This window comes from Littorina saxatilis, linkage group LG13 (assembly GCF_037325665.1).
Source record: "Littorina saxatilis isolate snail1 linkage group LG13, US_GU_Lsax_2.0, whole genome shotgun sequence".
NCBI lineage: Eukaryota > Metazoa > Mollusca > Gastropoda > Littorinimorpha > Littorinidae > Littorina > Littorina saxatilis.
The window spans coordinates 15,438,061-15,457,939 of NC_090257.1; the positions used below are offsets into that span (position 1 = coordinate 15,438,061).

The window sequence follows — 19,879 nt, forward strand, 5'->3', positions numbered from 1 at the left end:
GTATTTGTATAGCAAAGGGAATGCCTGTAATTCACACAGATCAATCACTTGGTCTTAAACGTGCACAAGACAAAAACTTTCATACTGGGGGAGCGAGCCAATCTGAAGAGTACTCGGGTCCAGCGCGAGCGTTTTTTATTTTCTGTGGTATAAAAGCAGCCTTCTCACCAACATGATTTACCTGTTGCTAATCTGATATATTTGACTTTTTTTTTTATTGTATTGGTATTGTTGATTTTTCTGTCCCTTTAAAACATCAACCTTACCTCAGAAAATCAGATGACAGATGTGTACCTTGAAGACTCGTCTCCAATCCCAGTAGTTTGGTCAGCCGAAGCAAGCTATGTCGATGATTCTGTGCATGCATCTATTGACGGAAGACTATGTTGAAACTAACTGAAAATAAATTGATGCAAACTTCAGCAGAGCAATGAGTTTGGTCATTTTCCCCCAGGATGTGCATGCTTGTCTTTGGCAAGAGTTTAAAAAAACATTCCTTCTTATGTAAATGATATTGCAGTACACACAACCACAAATCTCTACAGGCTTTTGCAAGGAGTGAGAGCATCCTTCTGCTTGGACACGTGGCAAACATCGACAGTCACAGCTTTCTACTCACAGCTCAACTCCCCCGCTCAAATCAGTTCATTAATTAGTACTGGCACCTTTGTCAATCTGCAGAAACAGGGAAATACAATAACCCCAAACTCTCCCCAGAAAGCAGTCAGATTGTTGTTTTGGGTATGAGTCCCAGTGAAAGGCTGCTGCTATACCATTGTGGACGTCCGGACAGATCTGTAGTGGTGTGTACATCACCATTGACACGGGAGAGAAGGTAACCGTTGGAAATCCTGCTCATGCTTCACCATTGAATTGGGTGTGTGTGTACTGTGTAATATTATAAGAGAGGAGCATTTGAAGGTGTGCATTTTTCCACAAGTAGTACTGAGTACAATGAATTTTGCAGGCCGCCGTATCTGCAAACCTGTAGAAGATGCATGAAATGCGATTTCGGCTGAGCTCCTTGGCGAATGTATTTTATGCTTATACTGTTTGTGCTGAATATTTAATGGCTGCAGAAATGGAGGGGAAAATACTTTTTTTTGTGGATTACTAGTTTAATTTCATAAAATGTCTCCAGTTTGATTCTCGGAATGACTGAAAAATCATTTGAGCAGAAAAATAACATGTTTTTAATATAATTATTTTCACAGAAGAATATCGTAGTAATGTGGTAAATCGCCTCCTTTGTAAGAAATGTGAGTCCTCTACCTATTAACAATGACCATTCTTTTGGTTGTTTGTTGAGCATGTGTACTATGTACATGCGGTAATACCATCCCCTTTGCAGAAAGTGAGTCCCATTTACGAGCATTAACTTTCTTTGTGTGCTTTTTTGCGTACATGTCCTGAGCTGTCTGTGCTGTTGACAGAACGATAGATGTTTTCAGAAGTGACCGTATTTTGTTTGCTTTGGATATGGTGTGTGTGTGTGTGTGACTCCATTTAACTGCATGTGTGTGTCTCCATATAATTGTGTGTGTGGGTGGGTGGGTGGGTGACTCCATATCTGTGTGTGTGTCGATAAAGATGAAACAAAAGACGATATGGTCGCCTTACTGTGTGATCTGAACGAAACATTTTTTATCAAAAAGAATCCTATTTAATTCTGACGTTTTTGGTAAATTCAAGATTGTATGCGCTAGCGGCTAGGTTTGGATAATTTAACCTTTTAAAAAACGGCAGCTTTCATGTGCAATTCTGTCATAGAAGCAGGTCCTGTGGATGACTGGTTTTGTCTTCGATTCTGTGAAAACACTTCGCTCAGACTTTCAAAAAACCAACATACAATTTATATTTAAGTGTTTGACAGCACATACTTCCTTGATCAGTGTTTCGTAAGGACTTCAATAAAACCGAAAAAGAAAGGACCATTTATATTAGATGTGAGATGTACAAATTTAAAAACATTTTACAAATTACATCGAACCTAAAACCGCGATTTGTTTAAATGTAAAAATATAAAAAAATATCTCATTTCAGAAAGTAATACATGCCTTTTATTATTATTAATATTTGTTGTTTAGAGCCTCTATGCTGGGTGGTGGTGGGTGGTTTGGGCCGGATAGGTAAAATATTACGATTGTTAGCATAACAAAGAAAACAAATCCAGCCTGCGAGTTGGGGGGGGGGGGGGGGGTATCGCCCATACGCCAAAAGTATACCCAGGGGTAGCTCCAGTTGGTAGAGCACTGGACTTGTGATCGTAGGGTCGCAGGTTCGAATCCATGTTCCACCCCTGTGTTACCACTGTGGCACGTAAAAGACGTCGGTCATTCTGCCATAAGTGCAGGTGGCTGAATACACCTAAACACGCATGCACCTGGGTAGCGCGACTGTGTTGGTGCTAGCTTTCCACTGGGAGGACGCAACCTGAATTTCCCAGCGATGGGACAATAAAGTAATGAAATAAAAATATAAAAATCTAATAGATCCCTTGACTTTGGGGTAGCGCAACTCTGTTGCTGCTAGCTTTCCACTGGGAGGACGCAACCTGAATTTCCCAGCGATGGGACAATAAAGTAATGAAATAAAAATTTAAAAAATCTAATAGATCCCTTGACTTAGGGGTAGCGCGACTCTGTTGCTGCTAGCTTTCCACTGGGAGGAAGCGACCCGAATTTCCACGCAATGGGACATTAAAGAAATGAAAAAAAATCTGAAAAAAATCTAATAGATCCCTTGACTTAGGGGTAGCGCGACTCTGTTGCTGCTAGCTTTCCACTGGGAGGAAGCGACCCGAATTTCCCAGCGATGGGACAATCTAGTAATGGGAAGAACAAAAATCTAATAGATCCCTTGACTTTTGAGATGACAAGAAACTATCGGGCGCATTTACGTGATTTGTTAAACATTTTACAAATCACGGGGCGCGGCCCCCCCCCCCCCCCCCGCCCCCCCCCCCCCCCCGATTTGTATAATGTTTTACATTTGTACAAATCACTGACTGGTTAAGAGATGTTCTTATTTTAATTACATGTTGCCGCAAATATTACGTCATTTGCAAAATTTGTTGATGAGCCAAAACTTAAAACAAATGCCGTTATATTTGCTGAAGATTTTGTGCACCAAAAATGCATAATGAGCACAATAAGGTGTCTTTTAACAAGTAACTCACTATTTCTATGTCGTATATTTTTGCAGAGGGTGACCCCCCTTTGAAGACAGATTCTGCTATGATGGCTGCGGCCAACCTAAGCTCTTTTGGGACCTGTTTAGAATAGTAGAGATAAGCTTACAATACTTCGCAAAATAGCTCAGCATTTGAAGGATCCCCGAATGATAGCAATGCACCTATTGGACCACTCAGATCACGGATTACCTTGGACGAACAGAAAAACTGGTCTGCCAACAAGCCACAAAGCATCTTAAAATGTCAAAACAAAGCGGCAAACATTTCGTCATTCGTTTTGTCACCAGCACAGGCAGCTCAGTACATAATGCATGCACTAACACAATCCTAAACAACAACAAAACACACACACACACACACACACACACACACACACACACACACACACACACACACACACACACCGCCACCACCACAGTAACAAGTAAGAAAAAACAAAATTCGCGCGCCTGTTGCCAGCCAGGAAGAGCTTCGGTGCACGCGCACTATTTGGCAGACATGTCAATAACAGTTCCGTTCGGTGCAGTGTCTGCATTTCTATCAGCTGGTTTTACTCCATAGCTTCACACTGTGCCATATCGGCTTCGTTACTCATCCTTTCTTGAAAAAGAAAGTTAAAAGATTCAACCGAAACTGCCTATTACTTTTATCTACTGCCACGTCATAGGGCACTGGGGTGCGTTTCAACAGAAGGTGTGTTTTCTTTTTGCGTTCGGATCGAGTCGTTATAACGCAGTGGTGTGTGGTAAGTTGAAACGAAAGCAGCGCCAGTTTTAATTCTTGCGTTGGCTAGTGAAACTAGGGTGCAACCGCTACGTGTTAGGTTTTACCCATCGTGTTTGAAATGAAGAATCTATGTTTTTGATGAAGACGTGACTATCTGATGAGGAGTGTTTGAAGAGTATCTGATCAACAGTTTTTTTTTCCTGATCAGATGTCTTTGTAATGCAGATTAGCCTGTAAGGCGGCGAGATAGTCGTGTTGTTTTACCTGGAGTTCATCAGTGACCATCACTGAGATTCACAGGTTTGTAGTAGGCTAAGTGTTACAAAAACGTATTGAGCAACTTCCCGGTTTAGTATTGCTGAGAATGTGTTTGAATCGATTATGCCTCGGTGTGGCGAATTAAGAACGTGAATGATTGACATTTCATGTTTAACTTGTTGTGTATCGTGTTTTACGTGTGGAAATTTCGTCAGAAGGTGAGCTGACTGAGATATCTGTTGTTCTGGCTGTCTGTATGCGTCTCTCTCTCTCTCTCTCTCTCTCTCTCTCTCTCTCTCTCTCTCTCTCTCTCTCTCTCTCTCTCTCTCTCTCTCTCTCTCTCTCTCTCTCTCTCTTATGTGATTAGATTAGTCCCCTCTCTGGGCGAGGGCTGGTTGAAAAAAAGCTCGTTGTATTGCTTATGCCACAACCCTCGAAAAATAAAATTTGATTTGATTTGATTTGATTTGATCTCTCTCTCTCTCTCTCTCTCTCTCTCTCTCTCTCTCTCTCTCTCTCTCTCTCTCTCTCTCTCTCTCTTTATGAAGAGATCTTTATGAAGTAGGAGATCACAAAGTTTTGGGAGTAAATATCGATAATAATTTATCTTGGACCCATCATGTTAGATCGTTGTGTAAAACCGTGTCGAGGAAAATATATTTGTTGAACAGAATAAAGCACTTTCTTGATCCACACTCAAGGTTATTATTTTATAATGCATACATACAAACCATCACGGATTATTGTTCGACCATCTGGGACTCTGCCAGTGCAAACATTTTAAAACCACTGTACAGTCTACACAGACGAGCACTAAAATCAGTTCTATTAAAACAATCCAGTCTTGTTTTCGACGATTATAAAAAACTTAAGATTTTGCCTTTAAAAGAAAGATTTAAATCAAATAAAGGCGTGCTCCTTCACAAAATCCTTTCCGGCCATGCACCGAGTGCTTTCATTACAAAATTTAAAGCCAAACCAAGCCGAAAATTCAACGTCCCCATTCCGCGGATAGATCTCTTTAAATCAAGTTTAGCTTATTCTGGCAGCGTTTTGTGGAATTCTCTCCCGGAATCAGTTCGAGTCCCAACAAGTCTCAATACTTTCAAAAAACACCTCTCATTACATTTAATGTCAAATTACGAAAAGTCACAGTGATGGAAGACTTCGTTCTGATTATTTTCATATTGATCATATCTGTCCATAAAGCATCAGTGTTTCATAACGCAAGAATGTATGTATAGCCTACAACGTGTATATAGTCATGTGAATAGTTTTTCTGCCTTGCTTATCTTTTGTAATTGTTTTACGTATGTATGTATTCAAGATTAGAATAGTCCCTCTCTGGGCGAGGGCTGGTTGAAAAGAAGCTCGTTTATATTGCTTATGCCACAACCCTCGTAAAATAAAATTTGATTTGATTTGATTTGATCTCTCAGTCTCTATCTTTCTGTCTGTGTCTTTCTGTCTGTTCGTTTTTCTATCTGTCTCTTTGAAATAGCTCTAGTAAGGTCAGGCTCAACCTACACCTTTCCTCGTTTATTCGTTTTTACATTTAGTCAAGTTTTGACTAAATGTTTTAACATAGAGGGGGAATCGAGACGAGGGTCGTGGTGTCACACCCTCATTTTTCAATCAAATTGATTGAAATTTTGGCCAAGCAATCTTCGACGAAGGCCGGGGTTTGGTATTGCATTTCAGCTTGGTGGCTTAAAAATTAATTAAAGACTTTGGTCATTAAAAATCTGAAAATTGTAAAAAAAAATAAAAAAAATTATAAAACGATCCAAATTTACGTTCATCTTATTCTTCATCATTTCCTGATTCCAAAAACATATAAATATGTTATATTTGGATTAAAAACAAGCTCTGAAAATTAAAAATATAAAAATTATGATCAAAATTAAATTTTCGAAATCAATTTAAAAACACTTTCATCTTATTCCTTGTCGGTTCCTGATTCCAAAAACATATAGATATGATATGTTTGGATTAAAAACACGCTCAGAAAGTTAAAACGAAGAGAGGTACAGAAAAGCGTGGTATCCTTCTCAGCGCAACTACTACCCCGCTCTTCTTGTCAATTTCACTGCCTTTGCCACGAGCGGTGGACTGACGATGCTACGAGTATACGGTCTTGCTGAAAAATTGCAGTGCGTTCAGTTTCATTCTGTGAGTTCGACAGCTTGACTAAATATTGTATTTTCGCCTTACGCGACTTGTTTTTATGTATGTTGGTCGCGCGCGCGCGTGTGTGTATATGTATGTGTGGGTGTGGGTGTGTGTTCGCGCGTTGCGAGCGTGCGTGTGTGTGTGTGTGTGTGTGTTTAAGAGAAACGTTTTACACGTTCAACAACAGTCACCAGATGCAGGCAGGACACAGGCGTCTGTAGATCGATATGTTTAACAGTGTGTACATTCCTACCTGCGTCTCTACAATTCAGTCGTTTTTCTTCCGTTCGAAAACTGTGAATGAGAATCCTCTGTCGTTGTTTTCTGAGATTGTGTTCTTCTTTTATTTCTTCGTTCATGGGCTCAAGTCCAAAGTTCACTCGTCTTTTGCACAAGCGGATTTTTAATGTGACCCAGCCCCCAAAAATATTTTTATTTTTTGGCTGGGGGGGGGGGGGGGGGTCCGGAAACCCCAGAAACCCCCCGCTCGTCCGCCCCTGGTGTGTGTATAAAGTGAATCCGAGAAAACTATCGGACCAATCTTCATACAACTTCACATGAGAGTGAGTTCCTGGGTATGATATCTCCAGATGTTTTTTCTCAATTGTTTGGATAGATGTCTTTGATGACGTCATATCCTGCTTTTTGTGAAAGTTGAGGCGGCACTGTCACACCCTCATTTTTCAACCAAATTGATTGACATTTTGGTAAAGCAATCTTCGACGAAGTCCGGACTATGGGATTGCATTTCAGCTTGAAAGATTACAAAATAGTTAATTAGTTTGCTCATTAAAAGTGTCATTAAAATCGATTTTTCAGAAACAGATTAAAACATTATTGTATTCCTCATCTTCTCCCGAATTAAACAATATTATAGATATGTCATGTTTACTCTAAAAATGTGCTCAAAATGAAAGAAAATAGGTTCAGTAAGTACTACGGGAGCGTGCTTCGCGGAGGCGAACGTGTCCCGTCTCGGTCTTCGGTATGGTTAGCCGAGACTATTTGAATGTAGTCTCGGCGATGACTGGTTTGTGGTGTTGATCTTGACTAAAATGTTTTTATATCGCATCACGCGACTTGTTTATTTTTACTGACAGCAGATTGAGGACTATCACCCTGACATAGAATCGAAAGTGCACGCATACGAATACGAACATTAAGGGTACATTGAATTTCGTTCTGGTGTGAACAGTCCATATTGTTCGTGACAAGTTCTTACAAAGGATAAGCTCAACATCTTTCAACATAACACAATGCCAATAATCAACAGCCTGACTTTTTATTTTGCAGAGTGGGAATTTAATATTGAATGAATTTTGTCAAGTACACCAATGTCAGACTCAATCTACAAAATTAATTCAGCAAAACATTTCTATCCTCAACGGAATCCAGCCGAGCGGGAGGTATATATCCAAGCGGATTAAACGGAAAGCGTGATTAGATACGTGGTGGTTCAGTTACATGGCTGTTCACACGGGTAGGAATGCAACTCGAAACAATTTGCCAAGCACACCACTCTGGGGCGTTTACTCAGATAGCATCTATCTACCGGTAATCACACTATTATGCTCACTTTTCATCATCATGACTTGAATCTGCTTTCACACACACACACACACACACACACACACACACACACACACACAGTATTGGTACTTTTGCTAAATATTTAAAGACACATTCCTTCTCCTGGCTGAACCACTGTTTTTAAAGGCGCACTTTTTCTCGCAAAGACACTTCTTTAGAGACACACTTCTCTTGAAATCACTTCTTTAAAGACACACGTATCGCGAAAATACTTCGTTAAAAACACACTCCTCGTGAAAACACTCTTCAGATACAGACTACTCGTGAAAACACTTCTTTAAGATTAAAAGATGTTGTACTCGAGAAGGCGATGATCCACGTGGTGTTCATTATTCTCACTCTCGTTCCATGAACAGCAAATGGAGAAGTGCGCGGAGTGCGGTCAAAAAGGTGACGTCGACACGATACGTCGCTGCTCAGCCTGCAATGCGATACGTTACTGCTCACGTGACTGCCAGAAACGTCACTGGTCGCAGCACAAAGCGGATTGCAGAAAAGTCAGACACAGTGAGTGCACCTCCACATGTCGCTTTCAACTTCAATAGATTCTCGTCAAAACGATCATTTACCCTTCAAAACATGTTAAGGACCGACCAAGAGAAAGCATACACTCCTTACAAAAATTTGTTGATAACGATCTTATACTATCTCAGAACTTCCCAAAATGATAAGTACAGTAAGAGCATCCTTCCACTTTGACACATGCATCAACAGTCTGACTGCTTGCCGTGCCGAGTGGCAATCTGTTTTTGTTCATTTCTTAAGTGGAACAGTAAATTCCTATTCTGCACAGTAATGTGTGTAGATATTTGGTATGTGTCCAAGTGATGGGTGCTCTTATCTCATGTAAAAGCCTGGACGGACATCAGTACTAGACCATGTTTTGCACACATACAAATCATTCTACTTTCCAACATGAATACAGGATCTCAACATGAAGACAGGAGCGAAGAGGGAGCATCCGATCCAACGGCAGCGGACGACAGGAAGGCCACGGAAGAAGCTCTCGCAGAAGGCAGTGACCATGATGCTAGTAGCCCTTTGTTGACTTGTAAAGTAAGACTTCAGTCCTCTCCCCTTTTTGCTTTGTTGACTTTTAAAGTAAGACTTCAGTCCTCTCCCCTTTTGCTTTGTTGACTTGTAAAGTAAGACTTCAGTTCCCTCCATTTCCGCTTTGTTGACTTGTAAAGTAAGACTTCAGTTCTCTCCCTTTCTGCTTTGGGTTGACTTGTAAAGTAAGACTTTAGTTCTCTCCCTTTCCGCTTTGTTGAGTGGTAACCGTAAAGCAAGGATTCAGTCCTCATTCTGTCTTTGACTCCATGTGTTATGTGAGAATTTACCGCACTGTCGTACACTTATTTTGCAACTGTGTACAGAAATGCGGGCGACATGCTCGCGAGATGAAAAGATGCGGCAAATGCGAAGAAGTGACGTACTGTTCACGTGACTGTCAGCGCGGTGATTGGACGGCTCACAAGGTCACGTGTCAGACGGTGGAGGTCATCACTACAGAAGGCTACCGACAGACGGAGGAGAAAGGTGAGCAGTCAAGCTATTGAAATGTCAGGGGTGCAACACTTCTACTGCAAAAACAAGCCCGCACAGAGAGTCATTTCCGAACACCGTCTATTGTGAAAACGGCACACGGAACGCAACACGTAGTCCAGCTTCACAATGTACACAGTCCATGCAGCTAATTATGAAAACGGCACACGGAACACAACACGTAGTCCAGCTTCACAATGTACACAGTCCATGCAGCTAATTATGAAAATGTCCAGAAGGACATTGTGCAAAGTCAAGCTTATTTTGAAAATGTCCAGCTTGACAATGTACAGTTCAGCTAACTCGGAGAATGCCTGTCTGACTTAAGACTGTGGGCAGTCTGCCAAGGTTTCAATGTTTCATTCGGCGCTAGCTCAATCACACACAATTGTGATGGGTCAGATATGAAGCTGCTTATTCTGGTTGCAGCCTTCTCAGTAATCCTCCACTGCTTTTCTCTAACATCGCTAAGCTTTACAGGTCGGACGTTTCTTAAAAAACGAACCCTTACTTGTTTTATTTAGCCTTTCGTCGCTGTAATTCACAAACCACGTCATAATCCACGCCGGAGGAATGTGTACGCCTGGTTTAATGCCTATCGCCTTCTCCGCTTGGTCTCGCAATAATTTCTTGAACAAAAATGTATGTTACTGCACACATTTGGTTGGCTAAATTGCAATCGATTAACAGCTAGTTACCTAATATGTGTATTTATATCTTTGTGTGAAAGTAGAGTACGTTTTGTGGTGGGAAGTGCAGCATTATGGATTCCATTTCGGCCATTTACCTTTCCCTGCAATTGTACACAGCACTAGCCAAAACAAGTTTACATTCATAATATTGCATCATATCTTACCTATGTCGTGTTATTTGGGTTTTGCTGTACAATGACGCACTGCGACACAATAACACCTTTTATAACAGTACCCTCAACTTTTGTGAATGCTTCCATTCCCAGTGGGTGAACGCTTCTGTGTCCTTCAGTTTCTGCGTTCTGTGCTAACTTCGTGCAAAGAAACGGATCTAGCATGTTTAGATCGTGCACATCTGTATGCTTGTTAGAAATCCGAATATATGTTTGTTTGTTTGTTCGTTCATGGGCTGAAACTCCCACGGCTTTTACGTGTATGACCGTTTTTACCCCGCCATTTAGGCAGCCATACGCCGCTTTGGGAGGAAGCATGCTGGGTATTTTCGTGTTTCTATAACCCACCGAACTCTGACATGGATTACAGGATCTTTTTCGTGCGCACTTGGTCTTGTGCTTGCGTGTACACACGGGGGTGTTCGGACACCGAGGAGAGTCTGCACACAAAGTTGACTCTGAGAAATAAATCTCTCGCCGAACGTGGGGACGAACTCACGCTGACAGCGGCCAACTGGATACAAATCCAGCGCGCTACCGACTGAGCTACATCCCCGCCCATCCGAATATATCATATCGACACATTCCCAAACACGTCTTAATCTCATCCCCCACCCCACCAAAACTGAGTAGAGTTCACCAGTTGACCACGACTATTATTTTTGCTTTAATGCGCTGGGCCCCCACAACGTTGGGGCGACGTAACATTATAAAACTTGACTGGGGAATTCCATCGATTATTAGCAAATTTGAAAATACAAAAGTAAAACAACAAAAGTCAATAGTGCATTCTGCGTAACGAGTGTGCTGTTCAAGAGTTCTGTTTGCAGACACACTTTCCGTTCTGTTTCAAACAAAATGCCCTAAAGTCACCTGGCAAATTTAAGAAAGGATTTTAGGTGGGGTATCATGAATGTCTAGTTTGAGGTAGTAGAGACGGGCACCTGTAACCCCTTCCTTTCTTTCTTCCCACTGCACCCATCTCATAGAGATGGAGGGAAGTAAAGAGATGTGAAGGTTCACTGTGATCCCATCTCGCTGTGAGATACGAGAGGAGGTTCTGTCAAATCGTCCCATCCCCTTGCACCCGTCGATAAAGACGGAGGGGAAGCAATGGGCGGATGGGGGAGATTGGGGGTTAGATGGGAGGGGATGGGGAGATAGGGGTTGGCTGGGAGGTTGTGGGGAGATAGGGGGTTAGATGGGAGGGGATGGGGAGATAGGGGGTTAGATGGGAGGGGATGGGGAGATAGGGGGTTAGCTGGGAGGGGTGGGGAGATAGGGGCTAGGGGAGAGATGGGAGGTAGATGCTAGGGTGGAGGGACGGTGATAGGGGATAAGGGGATGGTAGATAGAGCCTGAGGGTGGGGATAGGGGTAAGTTGGAAAGTAGGAGCTAGGGGAGAGATAGGGAGGTAGATGCTAGGGTGGAGGGGCGGAGATAGGGGGTAAGATGGGAAGTAGGGGATAGGGTAGGGAGATAGTGGGTGAGATGGGAAATTGGGGCTACGGGGATGATGGGGAACGGAAGATAGGGGGTGAGATGGGAGGTAGCGGCTAGGGTGGTGTGGGGGGTGGGGTGGGTGGTGGTGAGATGGGAAGTAAGGGAGATAGTGGGTTAGATGGGTAGTAGGGGGAAGGGGGAGATAGGGTATAAGATGGGGAAGATAGGGGGTAGAATGGGAGGTAGGTGATAGGGGGTAGAATGGAAGGTAGGTGATAGGGGGTAGAATGGAAGCTAGGTGGTAGGGGTGGAGAATGGGAGGTAGGTGATAGGGGGTAGAATGGAAGGTAGGTGATAGGGAGTAGAATGGAAGGTAGGTGATAGGGGGTAGAATGGAAGGTTAAGTGATAGGGGGTAGAATTGAAGGTAGGTGGTAGGGGTGGAGAATGGGAGGTAGGTGATAGGGGGTAGAATGGAAGGTAGGTGATAGGGGGGAGAATGGAAGGTAGGTGATAGAGGGGAGAATGGAAGGTAGGTGATAGGGGGTAGAATGGAAGGTAGGTGATAGGGGGGAGAATGGAAGGTAGGTGATAGGGGGTAGAATGGAAGGTAGGTGATAGGGGGGAGAATGGGAGGTAGGTGATAGGGGGGAGAATGGAAGGTAGGTGATAGAGGGGAGAATGGAAGGTAGGTGATAGGGGGTAGAATGGAAGGTAGGTGATAGGGGGGAGAATGGGAGGTAGGTGATAGGGGGGAGAATGGAAGGTAGGTGATAGAGGGTAGAATGGAAGGTATGTGACAGGGGGGAGAATGGGAGGTAGGTGCTAGGGGGTAGAATGGAAGGTAGGTGACAGGGGGGAGAATGGAAGGTAGGTGATAGAGGGTAGAATGGAAGGTAGGTGATAGGGGGTAGAATGGAAGGTAGGCGATAGGGGGTAGAATTGAAGGTAGGTGGTAGGGGTGGAGAATGGGAGGTAGGTGATAGGGGTAGAATGGAAGGTAGGTGATAGGGGTGTCACGCACACATGCACAAAACACGCACGCAGTCTGTCATCCACGACTCAAAACAATCTTACTCTTTCGACTACCAAACACAAGTTGACACGAACAGTAGATTAAGGACGTTTCTTACAACAAATCAATTATACATAACATAAATACACATACCACTCATTAACAAACGACAAAGACAACAACAAGACCAAACAGTAATAAAGCCAATGACAACAAAGAGTAATTATTTCCTATTTAAAGCATCCTTCACACCTCTCACTTTCGCTCAGGTCACAATGACGTTATGGTTCCTGCACTTTAAGCTGTTAGGACGGGCTAAGGCTAATGTTACCGTGCTTGCATATATATCCGAAATCGTCCATGAACTGGAGTTAACGAGGCCGTAGTGCGAAGCGACGGAAGCCATCGGTGACGTCAAGTCCTTGCCAGGCGAGCAGTGCTGTCGTCGAAAGTGGAGCGGCAGACATCTCATTGAAGTAGCCATAACAATATCCCCTGCCATTGATAGCAGTTTTCCGGCGTCTGCTCGACGTAAACAGACCCTACGTTCAACGAAGAACGGATTCGCTTGGAACGCAAGCTATCTTTCCTCGGCTAAAGGCAAAGAACGAATGAATAAAAAGGAGTATCTACGAGCTCGAATTTAGCTCTGAGTTCACCTTACAAAATACAAGTAAAATACACGTGAAATACCTGAGCACGAGCTCCACGAGACACCTGCAGTTAACCAGCGTCTACCTGTGACAGGCGAAATAGAGGAACACAGGCGCTCCAATACAATACCTTTGACACCACAGCATAAAAGTATGCTAATATTAAAGCCGCTTGTGACAAGGGGGTAGAATGGAAGGAAGGTGACAGGGGGGAGAATGGGAGGTAGGTGCTAGGGGGTAGAATGGAAGGTAGGTGACAGCGGGGAGAATGGGAGGTAGGTGCTAGGGGGTAGAATGGAAGGTAGGTGATAGGGGGTAGAATGGAAGGTAGGTAATAGGGGGTAGAATGGAAGGTAGGTGCTAGGGGGTAGAATGGAAGGAAGGTGACAGGGGGGAGAATGGGAGGTAGGTGAAAGGGTGTAGAATGGAAGGTAGGTGATAGGGGGTAGAATGGAAGGAAGGTGACAGGGGGTAGAATGGAAGGTAGGTGTTAGGGGGAAGAATGGAAGGTAGGTGTTAGGGGTGGAGAATGGGAGGTAGGTGCTAGGGGGTAGAATGGGAGGTAGGTGATAGGGGGTAGAATGGCAGGTAGGTGCTAGGGAGGAGAATGGAAGGTAGGTGATAGGGGGAGAATGGGAGGTAGGTGATAGGGGGTAGAATGGAAGGTAGGTGATAGGGGGGAGAATGGGAGGTAGGTAATAGGGGGTAGAATGGAAGGTAGGTGATAGGGGGTAGAATGGAAGGTAGGTGCTAGGGGGTAGAATGGAAGGTAGGTGATAGGGAGTAGAATGGAAGGGAGGTGATAGGGGGGAGAATGGGAGGTAGGTGTTAGGGGGGAGAATGGAAGGTAGATGATAGGGGGCAGAATGGAAGGTAGGTGGTAGGGGGTAGAATGGAAGGTAGGTGCTAGGGGGTAGAATGGAAGGTAGGTGATTGGGGGTAGAATGGAAGGTAGGTGATAGGGGGTAGAATGGGAGGTAGGTGATAGGGGGGAGAATGGAAGGTAGGTGATAGGGGGTAGAATGGGAGGTAGGTGATAGGGGGTAGAATGGAAGGTAGGTGCTAGGGGGTAGAATGGGAGGTAGGTGATAGGGGGGAGAATGGAAGGTAGGTGATAGGGGGGAGAATGGAAGGTAGGTGCTAGGGGGGAGAATCGAGGTAGAGGCTGTAGGGGGGAGCGGGAAGATAGGGGGTAAGATTAGAGGCAAGAGGGGGGGGGGGGTAGGGGGTAAGATTGGAAGTAGGGGATAGAATGTAATTTGGGAGGTCGATGCTAGTGAGGGGGGGTAGGGAGTAAGATGGGAAGTAGGGGGTTGAGGAAGGAGATAGTAGGTAAGATTGGAAGTAGGGGCTAGGGGGTAGATGGGAGAGGGGAGATAGAATGTAAGATGGGAAGTAGGGGGTTGGGGAAGGATATAGTGGCTAAGATGGGAAGTAGGGGATAGGGGGTAAGATGGGAAGTAGAGGGTGGTGGAGGGAGATAGTGGGTAAGATGTGGGAAGTAGGGGCTAGGGGGGGGGGGATAGGGGTTAAGATGGGAAGTAGGGGGTGGGGGAGGGAGATAGTGGGTAAGATGTGGGAAGTAAGGGCTAGGGGGTAGATGGTAGGGGTAGATGGGGGGTAGGATGGAAGGTAGGTGCTAGGGGGGAGAATAAAGGTAGAAACTAGAGGGGGTAGGTGGGTATAGGGGATACGATTAGAGGCAAGGGGTGTGGGGGGGGGGGGTTGGGGTTATGTGCGAAAGGGGCCATGTGGGTGATGGGAAGTAGATTTTAGGGCGGAGGGGGGGGGGGGGGGGGGGCGAGATAATTAAGGGTAAAATGGGCGGGGGAGATAGGGGGTAATTAAGTTAGGAAGTAGGGGCTAGGGGGGAGATAGAGGGAAGAATGGAAGGTAGGCGCTAGGGGGGTTGCTGGGAGGTGGGAGATAGATGGGAGGTAGGGGCTAGATGGGGGAGTTAAGGGGTAGGATGGGAGGTAGGGGCTAGGGTTGGGGGATGGGAGGGAGGGCTATACGATTATTTTACACTCCCGACTAACTTACAGGCGACTAACGGATTCTGTTTCTCCTTTAACCCTTGTTAAGTGGTTCTTGTATAGAATATAGTCAATGTTTGTAAAGATTTTAGTCAAGCAGTATGTAAGAAATGTTTAGTCCTTTGTACTGGAAACTTGCATTCTCCCAGTAAGGTCATATATTGTACTACGTTGCAAGCCCCTGGAGCAATGTTTTGATTAGTGCTTTTGTGAACAAGAAACACTTAACAAGTGGCTCTATCCCATCTCCCCCCTTTCCCCTATCCCATCTCCCCCTTTCCCTCGTCGCGATATAACCTTCGTGGTTGAAAACGACGTTAAACACCAAATAAAGAAAGAAAGACTCACGTCCAAAAATATATCCAATGTCACTACAGACACGTCTATGTGGATAAGAAAACACTTAATCTCCATTCGCTTATTCAATGTGCTCCAAGTCCTTAATTACTAGCTGCGCTCACCTGCCTTAGTATGTCCAAAGTCCAAAGTTTCAAGAACGAACAAATGATGACCATAGTGCCCCATTGCTATTCATCTTTAAAACTAAACAGCACCGTACACCTACAGATCGGAAAAAGGAACATGAGGCGTACACCGCTATGGGTTGGCACCATACACCTAGTTTTCACACTTGCTGTCCTTGAAGTCAAAATTAAAAGCAAAACAATTGCCACAGAGCTCCGCAGTTCAAACTTCACAAACAGAGAGGGTATACTATATGGACAATGTTCTTAAATTGCCAATATACAAAAAGAAGTTCACGCATTCTAGCACATTTTGTGCGAGCATTCACCTTCTCTTGCCGCAGATTGTCAGGGGCGCGGGCGATAGGCATGGAACCGGGCGTACACATTCCCCCGGCGTGGTATCCCACTGATTTGTGTGGTTTTGGATCTAACAAAAATAGGTAGTTCCCTTATGTTTGGCCAGTGTGGTGAGAAAAGCTCGAATCTCCAGCTGCTATTTAAACGGTGAGAAACAGTTGTTGAGAAGAAAATGTTTCACGAGAGCGCCAAAAAACAACAACCCACAACCCCACTTCAGTTACGAGGTTTTCGTGCCACTCTTGTCATAACATACAAGATACGAGGTTGCTTCTATTGTATTTTTAGCTACACATATTTTTCTCTCAGAAATATGAAATATGGCCACTGAAGGTTAAGTGACAAAGGGGAAAAATCGTATATTTTAATTCTGGATGCCTCCTTTGGATAAAAAGCTCTTATGTTTAAATACTTTCTCAGTTTTATCGAATGTCATTAACAACTGACATTAACACACATTTGGACTGCTACTGCACCGTTCTAAAATAATTGTCAACCCATGCTGTTTGATGCGGGGAATTTATAAAACTTTTTTTTTTCTTCTCAAAACAGCCAAAATTGAGATCCTACGTTTGTGAATTACAACGACTCTATCTTGTTTGTCTTCTTTCACGCAAGAACAAGCAGGTCAGAGAGCGACCAGAGAACGAGAGCGAGCCGCCGCACAGCCGCGTCAGCATGACTTTCTCTCCTCGTTGCTTGGCAACGCCCACGTGACCCCTCGTCTGACCTGGGACGAGGCAAGGTCAAGGGCGCGCAGACTTTTCCCGGGGAAGGAGATTGTGGACAGATTCCAAGAGCTGCGAAATGACATGCTGGGTTTCATGCCCAACGCACAGAGATCTGTGGCCGTCATTCGGATCAAAGGGGTGTACCCTCATTTCTTTCGTCATGGGAGATGTTTGGAGGTAAGAGAAAAGTTGTGACATTGAGAGAGGGAGGGAGGGGTGTGTGTGTGTTTGAGAGAGAGAGAGAGAGAGAGAGAGAGAGAGAGAGAGAGAGAGAGAGAGAGAGAGAGAGAGCGCGATGGGGGGGGGGGGGGGGGGGGGAGGGGAGGGGGGAGCTAGAGGGAGGGAGGGGGAGGGGAGAAGAAGGAGGGGTGGGTTTGGTAGTGGTGTAAGAGACAGAGAGGGGGTAGAGCAAAAGGGGAGGTAGAGAGATAGAGAAGACGGGGAGATCGGAGGGGGGAGGGGGGGGGGGTGTCAGAAAGAGAGAGAGAGCAAGTGTGTGTATGTGTGTGTGTGTGGGGGGGGGGGGAGGGGTGAAGTTTCCCGTTACCCCAGGTAAACGCCTGGACAGATCTATGCTTATATGTACAATACGGTCACTGCGGGTAAGCTTAATGTCATCTTTACGACGCCTTGCAGGATGCCGATGGCATGGAGTCTTTCGTACTTTTTCATGTCAACGGGGATCCCATGCCCTACTTCCGGTACGAACAGCTGCGCGAAGGCAACTTCCTGTGCTACCAGAACGCCTTCATTCATTTCTTTCTGGACGGCACTGTGGGCTTCAGGATCGACAATGCCAGTGAAGTTCATATCATGGAACCGTGACCCTCCACAAAGAACAACAAGTCGCGTAAGGCGAAATTACTACATTTAGTGAAGCTGTCGAACTCACGGAATGACTCGAAACTGAACGCACTGTATTTTTTTCACCAAGACAGAACAGCTTCGTCAATCCACGCGAGAAGGAAATCGCTCACCTCCCACGTGCAAAACGCAGTGATATGCACACGCTAGAATAGCGCGGTAGCGTATTGTGCTAAGCAGGAAAGCGCGTTTTTCTGTATTCGTGTTAACTTTCTGAGCTTGTTTTGAATACAACCTATCGTATATATATGTTTTTGGAATCAGGAAACGATAAAGAATAAGATGAAATCATTTTTGGATCGATTTCTTAAATTTTAATCGTAAGACTAATTAATCTAATTTCGTTAATTGTGATCACATTTTAAGAGTAAACATGACATATGTATATATTTTTAGATTCAGAATGTGATGAAGAATACGATGCAATCAATTTTAAATCTGTTTGCGAAAAATCGATTTTAATGACAACTTTAATGAGCAAACTCATTAATTAATTTTTAAGCCTTCAAGCTGAAATGCAATACCAAAGTCCGGGCGTCGTCGAAGATTACTTGACCAAAATGTCAACCAATTTGGTTTAAAAATGAGAGCGTGACAGTGCCGCCTCAACTTTCACGAAAAGCCGGATATGACGTCATCAAAGACATTTATCAAAAAAATGAAAAAAACGTCTCCCATGTAAAATTTCATGAAGATCGGTCAAGTAGTTTTCTCTAAATCGCTCTACACACACACACACACACACATACACCACACCCTCGTCTCGATTCCCCCCTCAACGTTAAAACATTTAGTCAAAACTTGACTAAATGTAAAAAAACAAACCCACACCAACCAACAACAACAAACAAACTAAAACAATGAACACTCCTTACTTCGGAGAACATCCTTGTACATTAATCCCTTCGCAGTTATTTGTTTTTGTTTTTGTGAACTGATCCTGCACTGATATGTACAAAATGAAAATTTCAACGCGCCATATGTGATATATATGCAAAAGTATCTCGACATTCTTTGTTTGTTTGTTTGTTGCTGATTCGAGTTTAAACTTCCAAAAATTGTCAAAGCCTGTGATTTTAATTTTGCAACACGAGGCTTTGAAGACAACTGTATTTATATACTAAAAGTTTTTGAAGACAACGTTATGGTTGTTTTTAATATACAACCATAACGCTGACCTTATCTTTGGAACAGTCAGTCATGATTGCACGGCTTGAATGCCTGGGTATGGGGTATGAGGTATATTGTACAAGTATCACGTGTCAATGTTTTGACACGATGCCACCCTCACAGTTCCTTTTATTGGGAGTAGTTGTAAACTGAGACCCAGTGATATGCATGAGGGTCATCTTCCAAAACCTAGATGCATAATAATAGGAACAAGTGACTGCGGGTGAGAATAACAATAACAGGAACTATTTTTAAGTATTGTAGCTGACGAAGACAAACGTCGAAACCGGTCCAGTTCATGGTTTTATTGTTCGTGTTTTGGTGAGTACATTTTCATTGTTATGTTGTTGTTGTTGTTTGTTGTTGTGATGCATATAGATTATATAACTTTAATTTTAAAAGAGACTTTACACATTTGTTTTTCGGACATACACACAAAGTGTGAAATTCGTTCCCGAGTTGCGGTGACATGTATGGTGTAGGAATATAGGTGTATGACGAAGTTGGGTAGGGGAAAAGGGGGTGGGGGTGGTGGTACGTGGTTGAGGGATGATGAAACTGTATGTATGTATATACCTACAGATGGTCGATCTTGCGAACAGCCGATCTCTTGTAGAGATCCTCCGCTTTCAGTTTATTATAAAGTGTACCGATGTGTACATCTCATATCTTTGTGCCAGTTGTGTGTGTGTGTGTGTGTGTGTGTGTGTGTGTGTGTGTGTGTGTGTGTGTGTGTGTGTGTGTGTGTTCCACAGTAACATTTTTTTAGGGCTGTTTTCAATGAAAGTCTGTTGG

General features: G+C 43.9%; 1 protein-coding gene across 3 annotated transcripts; it reads left to right on the forward strand.

Annotated features, from left to right (window-relative positions):
* The first annotated feature begins 3,628 nt into the window (after positions 1-3,628).
* On the forward strand, positions 3,629-19,752 carry LOC138983698 (uncharacterized). 3 transcript variants are annotated; one of them, XM_070357003.1, is made up of 6 exons: positions 3,629-3,938; positions 8,296-8,446; positions 8,865-8,995; positions 9,316-9,478; positions 16,938-17,227; positions 17,687-19,752. In XM_070357003.1, the coding sequence occupies exons 2-6, from the start codon at positions 8,299-8,301 to the stop codon at positions 17,873-17,875; spliced, it is 921 nt and encodes a 306-aa protein (XP_070213104.1). In that variant the 5' UTR covers positions 3,629-3,938; positions 8,296-8,298; the 3' UTR covers positions 17,876-19,752. The 3 variants fall into 3 exon arrangements, with proteins under 3 accessions (XP_070213104.1, XP_070213106.1, XP_070213105.1); XM_070357005.1 differs by having other exon boundaries at positions 3,629-3,886; XM_070357004.1 differs by lacking the exon at positions 3,629-3,938 and adding an exon at positions 3,945-4,219.
* The last annotated feature ends 127 nt before the right edge of the window (positions 19,753-19,879 follow it).